The sequence below is a fragment of the Charadrius vociferus genome, unplaced genomic scaffold (genome assembly GCF_000708025.1).
Source record: "Charadrius vociferus isolate BGI_N301 unplaced genomic scaffold, ASM70802v2 scaffold744, whole genome shotgun sequence".
Classification (NCBI taxonomy): Eukaryota; Metazoa; Chordata; class Aves; order Charadriiformes; family Charadriidae; genus Charadrius; species Charadrius vociferus.
Window position 1 is genome coordinate 946,651 of NW_009648252.1, and position 8,925 is coordinate 955,575.

The 8,925-nt window shown below is 36.9% G+C and overlaps 1 protein-coding gene across 1 annotated transcript in view; it reads left to right on the forward strand.

The window, feature by feature from the left end:
• The first annotated feature begins 1,100 nt into the window (after window positions 1-1,100).
• KIAA0825 (KIAA0825 ortholog) overlaps window positions 1,101-8,925 on the forward strand; it is a 19,064-nt gene continuing 11,239 nt past the window's right edge. Inside the window, exon 1 of the mRNA XM_009884329.1 lies at window positions 1,101-1,233. Coding sequence (XP_009882631.1) covers window positions 1,103-1,233 — 131 coding nt within the window. The 5' untranslated portion in view covers window positions 1,101-1,102. The remainder of the gene's footprint in view (window positions 1,234-8,925) is intronic.

The following is an 8,925-nucleotide window of genomic DNA, read 5'->3' on the forward strand; positions in this document are numbered from 1 at the left end:
GTTCTACGTTCATATTTGACCAAAAGGTATCACCTTGACCTTGCATCTGAATCTGATGTTGTTCTGGAGCATGTGTCTTTTAGACGGCTCACTTAGAAGAACTCTCAATCTATTTTTCTGGTAGTGCCTCTAGGTAAATTTCCAACCAACACTGTAATTGCTTCATACAAGAATATTGCTTGTAAGAAAAATTGCTTGTAAGAAAAATGTGTATTTATTAATTCATTATCTTTTGTTGCCCAGACATTGTGTGCATCTGAATAGTTACGTTTGTTCCTCATGTTACTACTGCAATGTGAACTGTATTATTAAATACTAAGTAGTAGACGTGAAATATACTGGTTATTAAGAAGTTTCCATGTTTTGTGCCATTTTTTCCTTAACTTCAGTAGTAAGTCGTTGCTGGTTATAAAATCAACTTCATTATTTCTCAAAAAAGAGAATACAGAAAAAACAGAAAACAGGAAAAATAACTCCGGTAATGATTTGCTTCTGATATAAAGACGCCTGGGATTTAGTGTCTTAGTTTGAGTAGGCCAGTGGATTTGACCTGTGTTTTGGCAAAGTATTTGTTGAGTAAAATGTGTACAAAGATAGATGACACTTTTTTTCTAGTACATTATAGTGTTTTGGTCTTGATTTTTATGTTCTAGTTAGTTGCAATGATGGGCTCAATTTCCAGAAAACAGTTACTCTTTGGACAGAAATTATAAGCACACAGAAAATAAATTTACCCTCTAATGTATTTATTTTTATAGTTTCCAGTTATAATACTGAGAATTTTCTTTCTAAATCTAAAAAAAAAAAAATAAGATTAAGGTAAAAGAAGATTAAGGTAAAAGAACTGTGTTTTTTAAACCAAAACAATGCAAGATATTATGAAATTTATCTCTGCTTTTATTTTACAGGTGCCCTCTCTGTATCGCTCAGAAGGACTCACAGGGTTTACTAATCAACAATAATTTTATAGTTCCCTACATGAATACTTCCCTTATTAATCTAAGTATTTCCAAGGAACAAAATGTTGTGTATTTTCATACTTCTAGACTGATTTTTTTCATTATTTAACCACTTTCCTGTATCTGTTTTACAGTTTCTGAAAATGGAATGGGGAGGAGAGTATTCGCTTGATTCTTCCAACTTAGACTGTTTGTTAAGTGTCCTTCCTGGAGAATTGGAGTTTCAACAAGTCATTAGTGATCTTGATGAAAAAATAAAGAAGAACTCTTCTAGGTAAAGAGTTATTTTATTTGTGTCCAAAGTATTAGTGAAAGTCATTACATTTAGGAAATACATTTTTTTTTCTGCTTTTCTAGCTGTAAGTTAAAATGCTGATAATTATTTCAGTAGTAATTTTACCTTAACCACTTCAGCATTTAACAAATTTTTTAATGCCCTATAATTTTTGTGCTATAGTTTTTCTCTGCATGATATTTTTAACAGCTGAATCATCTTAATCTTAGGAATTACGGCAGTAGGTGTGATAGGAAGGAAGAAAATGTGTATTCCCATGACAGTTGTATTTCCTACAGCTATGGGATAGAATTTTTATTCACCAAAAAACCCACAGAATTTTACAGAAAGGCAAAATTTGAACTCCGTATGTTTGGTAAGCTTTTCTGATGGAAGTAGAAAAACCAAGTAAGTTAGTATATATTAATCTTTCATATATAAGCCATTATTTTACCTATTTCAGTTAAAACTGTTATGCTGCCATACATTTTCTAAGTAGAATATGTTTTTTAATATATTTCATTGTTCACTTCTTTGTCACGTACAGGTTTCCAAAAATCAATGCCATAGAATCGTAGAATGATTTGGGTTGGCAGGCACTCTAAAGACCACCTAGTCCCACTGCCCCTGCCCTGGGCAGGGCCACCTCCCCCCAGCCCAGGTTGCTCCAAGCCCCGTCCAACCTGGCCTTGAACACCTCCAGGGATGGGGCAGCCACAGCTTCTCGGGGCAACCTGCCCCAGGGGATCACCACCCGCACAGTGAGATATCATCCTAACATCTAATCTAAATCTTCCCTCTTCCTGTTTCAAGGCATTCCCCCTTGTCCTTTCACTACATGGTCTTGTAAAAAGTCCCTCTCCAGCCTTCTTGTAGGTGCCCTTTGAATACTGGAAAGCTGCTATAAGGTCTCCTCTTTTTGGCCTTCTCTTCTCCAGGCTGAACCCCCCCAACTCTCCCAGCCTGTCCTCCCAGAGAGCCCAGCAGGGGGGCACAATCCCCCCTCGCCCTGCTGGCCACGCTGCTGGGGATGCAGCCTGGGGTGTGGGTGGCTTGTTGGGCTGCCAGCGCACATTGCCGGCTCATGGTGAGCTGCTCATCCACCAACACACCCAAGTCCTTCTCCTCAGGGCTGCTCTCAATCCATTCTCCACCCAGCCTGGAGTTGTGCTTGGGATTGCTCTGACTCACGTGCAGGACCTTGCACTTGGCCTTGTTGAACTTCATGAGGTTTGCATGAGCCCACCTCTGCAGCCTGTCCAGGTCCCTCTGGATGGCATCCCTCCCCTCCAGCGTGTTGACTGCTCCACACAGCTTGGCGTTGTTGGCAAACTTGCTGATGGGGCACTCCATCCCACTGTCCATGTCACGGACAAAGATGTTAAACAGCACTGGTCCCAGTACAGACCCCTGAGGAACAGGTACTGCTATGGAAACAGTGGAATACTGAAAGAGTTCTTTTTTTGATGCAGATTTTTTGCATGACTGAAAAAAAAATCCGCTCAAAGTTTTGTGCCTTATTTGAAAGGTGGTGGCAGTGTTTTGTGCCTAAACTGTTTAGTACCTTTAAAATATTTTGATCTGTAAAAGATGCTCCTAAGCAAATAAATTAGTTGCCCCATTAAAAACAGGAGTGTACATTCAGAAATATAAAAAAAAGCATAGTTTTATGTTAGATTTTGAAAATGCTTGCCTTTGTATAACAGCGCATCTTACATAGTTGTATGATTTCAACGAATGCCTTTTGTGACATCTGTTTGGAGATCCTGCGATTTTAATGAAGCCCACATTTGTGAGACGTCTTTGTCTGCTCCAGAACAGCTTCCTGAAGGATGGAGATAAGCCATTGCTGTATCTCACTGAAAACTGATTTAGGTCATCTCTGAATTATTGTTATATTGCTTATGCCAGGCTGAGAGATTTTTCAGGCTTTTTATTTATATTACTCTTATCTCACATTTTAAACATTTTCATTTAAAAATTCAGTGTTTACAAATGTGGTTGCAATAGTAATTATCCCAGGGTAGCAATGATAGTGAAGATCTGGGAAATATGCTGTTGTGGACCACTGCACAGTGCGATTTCATGCTACACTTTTCCAGCTGTTGACATCAGTGAAATGTAGATGCTTCCTTAGAGTTCAGTTGAGGTCATAACACGGTTATAGATACTTAAGTTTTGAGTTGCTGTGGCCTTGTGTATCTGGGAAAAAACAGCATCAGCATTTTTGGCAGGTGGTGTCACCTCTTCTTCTACCAAATGCAAGTGGGTTTGTCATCATTATGCAGAGCCAGCCTGAGAGTTAGACAGTTTATTATCAAGATGAGTCTTTGGAATGCATGCTTTACTGCTCTCTTTGTTTCTAAAGTGTGTAAAATATGTGCTGCTGCTTGAGAAAACTTTTGACTGTGGGAAAGAAGGCCAGCTGTTTGTTCCTTTTGATGGTACTCTGTATCAGTTAACATTTTATGTTACATTTTACATGAACGTCATCACAGGATTAGGGTGTGGTACTGAGCAACGCATGTCAGGAAAAGCTTTGTATTTCTGCTGAATTGACACTTAAGCTAGTTTTTAAACTAATTTTCTCAAGGAAAATCAGAAAGTAGCCCTTTAGTTACCAGGTGGTATTTTGCTCCTGTAATATGTCAGTTTCAGAAATGGAGGGGAGTTTAAAAGAAGATGGACAGCAGCTGATGTGACTTTTAAATTAAAAAGAGTCCTTTTATTGCTAATATATTAGAGGTAGCATGGAATGAAATCATTTTCAAGTTACCATTGATCTTTGTAAGTGGTATGATAAGAGCAGCTCTATGCGCTACAGTGATACAATTGGAATACAATCCATTTTTCATCAGATAGATTTATGATTTTATTATACCACAGAGAATAAACATAATAGTATACAGCATATATATATTTTTAAAAATAAAACATTGTGTAAAAAATTATGATCCGAAAGTGTGTAAATCACTTGAATGCTCATTTATTGCCTTCCAACTGAATAGCTTTTATAAAATTGTGTGACACGACAAATCAGATATGCTTTCCAGTAGCTGAATTACCTTCAGTATTTTTGTATTGTACCAATTCTATTTGGTGCTATAACAAAAAAAAAAAAAAAGGCGGCCATCTGTGCGAAATTGTTTTATTTGTAAGTTTTAAGGGAGTAAGTGGTTCATTCATTCACTGTTATATAACAGAGCTCTTATTACACTTGAATGTTAACTTTATTTGAAGGAGTTTGTAGAAGCAGGTGAATATGAACTGTCAAAACTCTTGCTGGCCAGTTCTATGTGCAGTGGTGGTCTCAGCTTATTCTAACAGGAGAAGTCCTAGTCATAATTTCATCAGGGTTCATTTGTCTTCAGTCTTTCTCATCACATTTACTTTGACTCTTCCTGTTTATCCTGAGTCTTTGGATTTTTTTTTTCCTAATTGGAGGAATAAGTAAGAGTTAATATTTGAGTAATCCGTAGAACTAAACTTTCAGCTGGTATTTAATACTTTTAAGCAGAAAATAAGGTACAGAGCTTGAAACCAAGCTTGTTGTGCATAACTTGAAAGTGATTGAAAGCATGAAATCTCTTCAGTGGTTGATTTTTGTGTGTGTGTGTGTCTAGTCAGGTCTTTCGTCAGTGAGTGATTGGCTGCCTTTTAGTGGTGATGAAGTGACAATAGATTCTATGAGGCTGTGGGACAGTGTGAGGTATTTGAGGTCTTCTTCAACAGAACAATTACTGAGAATTCAACAAAAGTATTTACTAATAATTGCATTGCATCTCCTCTGTGCACTGGAGACTTTATCTTGTGAGGCTTTTTGCAGAGGCTTAATTTGACTTCAATCTGATAAACTTCAACCTGACCCTCTGTCTAATTAGCAGTAATTCAGTCACTTGGGATTTTGTTGAAGGTCTTTTTCGAAGGACTCCAGTGAGGTCAATACTAATAAGTGCTTATAGCATTGCATCTTGTTGCATAACTTCAATATAAATTATAATCATTGTTTGAGCACCTAACAAGATCCTTAACTTGCAAATAATAGGACTATCTGGAAAATACCTCACTAAGTATGTTAGTATGACATTTTCAAGTTGTTGATCATAACTTTGCTGATTTGCATAGAAATATGCTTTTAAACTGAGATGTGCTGCGAGAATTGTCTTTCTTTTATTTTGAAGAAAATCGTGGCTTATTCCTCTCTGGAATTTTCAGGAAGCAGCTACACCTCAGTTTCCTGTTATTCAAGAGAATTAGCAAAATCTTGGCATCTCCATTCAAAAATCTCAATAGTGGTTCAGTATTTGGGAGAACTTCAAACTAGGTCTAATGGTTGAGGAATAAAATTGATAATTTTATCAGTTTTGCTCACACCTAATCTTTATTACAGCTCTCAAAAATAATTTGACTCTTCTGTGTGAATGTAATCTGCTTGCTGTACCAGTGAATTACTGTAGTATTTAGTAGAGAGTTTAGTACCTATAAAGATATTAGAATAAAGTTACTAAAATCTTTGTCAAAATAGTATCTGTCTACCCACTGCCTTGGAGTAATTGCTAGGAATGAGTACCTAAACTGAGAACGGAATGTAATTTTATTCCTATTCAGCCTGTGTTGTCTCTGTGCATGATCACTGAGTTCGAAATAGTTGTTTCTTATCACCTTGCTAACTGGACAGCACAGTTTCTCAGAGATTGGCTATTTTAATAGAGACACAGTTTCTTAACTCCAATCTGCAGGGATTGTAACTGTGTCAGTATTTTAAGTAGGTAGTTAGCCGTCACGTACATCTACAGGAGCTGTAATCAGATCTTTCACTGCATATTGAAATACCTCAACGCATTTCATAAGGAAACACGTGAGACAATGGTTTTTTTAGCCATTGTTTTTCACTATCATGTTTTGGTCAATGGAGTTGAAAGACTCCTATGTTTCACTGCCAGTCTTTTGAAGTAACTTGTCAAGGCAAGGCTTATGTCTTGTGGACTGAAATATCTCAAGTCTTCAGAACAAGATTAGAGATTAAGGGTAGGCAGTGCTTGGTCTCTCTTGCTGAGGTGCAGTAGTCATCACTATTCTATTTCTTTCTGGTTTCAGGCATATAGTTACGTTACAGTTTTGGCAGATATGTTTTGTAAGTAGCTAAATTAGAGATACCAAGTAGGTTGCAAAGCCCTTGAAGCAAGGGCTGCATTTTTGTTTTACATCTTAAGGTCCAAGATTACCATAGGAAGAATTTGAGGAAGTGAATTTTTTCAAGGCTTTCAGCTTTACAATAAGCCTGTAACTTTCAGGCTCGTACCTTAAATAATGGCTGGTTTTAAAAACAAGTATCAAGACATATTTGTCTCAACAGCATTTTTCTAAAGAGGTAGAGTTTTCGTAGTAAGTCTTTCCATCAGTTTTGTATTGCTGCTTAGAAAATAATGTTTAACTTCATCTTTATTGGTCTTATTTTATTTTGAATAGAACTTAGATGCAAAATCTGAATAAGAGAATAATATAGTCAAACCATGAAAGAAAAGTTAACATACACACAAACATGAGGTGATAACAAAATCTTCATTATTAGCAGTAGCAGCTTTACTTTCTAGCTTTCTCCTCTGCTGTTGAGGTCACCTTCGTAAAGAATATAAAATACAAGAAGGAATTTCATCTGTTTATGCAGGTGGTGTAATGAGAGTAAGAAAATGGACGTGCCAGAAAGAATAAGCTGATGGTCAGACAGACTAGGATGGAACAGTATAAACATTATAGGCCTGGAACTACAATAATCTCATTTTTTTCAGAACTTTAGAAATCCTAAGAGATATACTGTACCATGAATGTTACTGTAGGTTATCATAAGTATTGTGGGAACATGCAAGATGATAAATAGCCATTTTTGGTAAGCCTCTTGTTTCTGTTCAACATAAAGTTATCAAAACCTTCTTTGCATGAATCTTTATCAGTTTGTTTTTTTTTTCAGTTAGATTGTATTTAGCAGTTTAAAATTTACCAGAAAATAAATTATTAATATTTGCTGTTAAATTGCTGTTTATTAGCACACAGTAGGGCTGAGGCGTCAGGATTGACCTCATGAAATCATGGGAAATTTTTGTAATATTTCCTTTTTGGCAGATCAGCTCTCATGAAACAAAAGAAAATGTTTGTTTCCACATGGGAGAAAGTGTAACAAGGAAAACGCCTGTGGGAATTATAGTGGTAGAAGTCTTTCTCAAAGATTTCTTACTACTTGGAATGTACAGCAGGTCCTCTGACACACAGGTTTCCAAATGATATGACTGATTTTGCATAAAATGTCCTGTATCTTTAGCAGTCAAGCTTTTGAATGAGTTTACATGATAATAGCATAACAATATTGTGTTAGTGCTTCTGTCTTCAAAAAACAGTGGAAACAATTATTTCATTACTTTTAAAACAGTCTTCTTAGCAAAAGATGTGTAAACTCTGATTCTAAAAGCAGATCTCCTTGAATATGAGGATCTTAACCATAAGTAACATGAGGTTTAAAGATAATTTCACTTTATAGCTTAGCCGTTTAATTTAACCTATCTCATTGCCATTTTATGTCTGTTCCATATGCTATATGAAATAAATTGAAACAGTGCTTGTTAGAAATTGAAAGGAGTTAGAAGATCATCCTTCAACTTATTCAGAGTAATCTTAGGCAATGGAAAATGATATATGGAGACAGCAACCCTCATTTTGATACTGTGCTTTTCAAAATAATGTCGTGTCAGTATGACAGTGCTTACACTATCAGTTCCATTATAGTATTTGGTTTGTAACTGTTTGTTCATTGATGCAACCTCTTAGAAACCAGTCTCTCCACATAATTAAGTTACTCCTAAAAACTGTCATTAACTTAATAAGTCAGAGCACCTAGGAGTTCTCAAATTGAGACTGTCTGTCTACAGTGGGAATACTTACCAAATGGTATTGACATGCTACTCCAGAAAAGCACTCCAGTGTGGGCACAGATAGTAGAACAGAACTTTGCTTAGTGTGTTAAAAAAAGCCCAACCAAACCAAACCACCCTCACTTGTAAAAAGGAGAAGCTGTTTCAGTGAAGTAATTTTCACTGGCAAAATGGTATACAGTGATACTAACTACAAGCGCTGATATACCCACAAAGGCTCAATATCCTCTTTGTGTGGGACTAAAGATTTATTTCTTGAAAAAACGGTCAATTTTACAAAAATCCAAATGAGCATAACTATCAGATTTCTTTGCTACAGAGAAAGCCTTCTAATAAGTTTGTTCCAAAAAAAAGAAGCTTATTTCCTACACTGAACTTGTCTGACTAATCTGATAGCCTTCTATGACGAAGTGACTAGATGGGTGGATGAGGGGAGGGCAGTGGATGTTGTCTACCTTGACTTTGGCAAGGCTTTTGACACTGTCTCCCACATCATCCTCACAGGAAAGCTTAGGAAGTGTGGCTTAGATGAATGGACAGTGGGGTGGATGGAGAACTGGCTTACAGATAGAGCTCAGAGGGTTGTGGTTAGTGGCGCAGAGTCTAGTTGGAGGTTAGTAACAAGTGGTGTCCCTCAGGGGTCAGTACTGGGCCCAGTCCTGTTCAATATATTCATCGATGATCTGGATGAAGGGATAGAGTGTACCATCAGCAAGTTTGCTGATGACACAAAACTGGGAGGAGTGGCTGACACGCCAGAAGGCTGTGC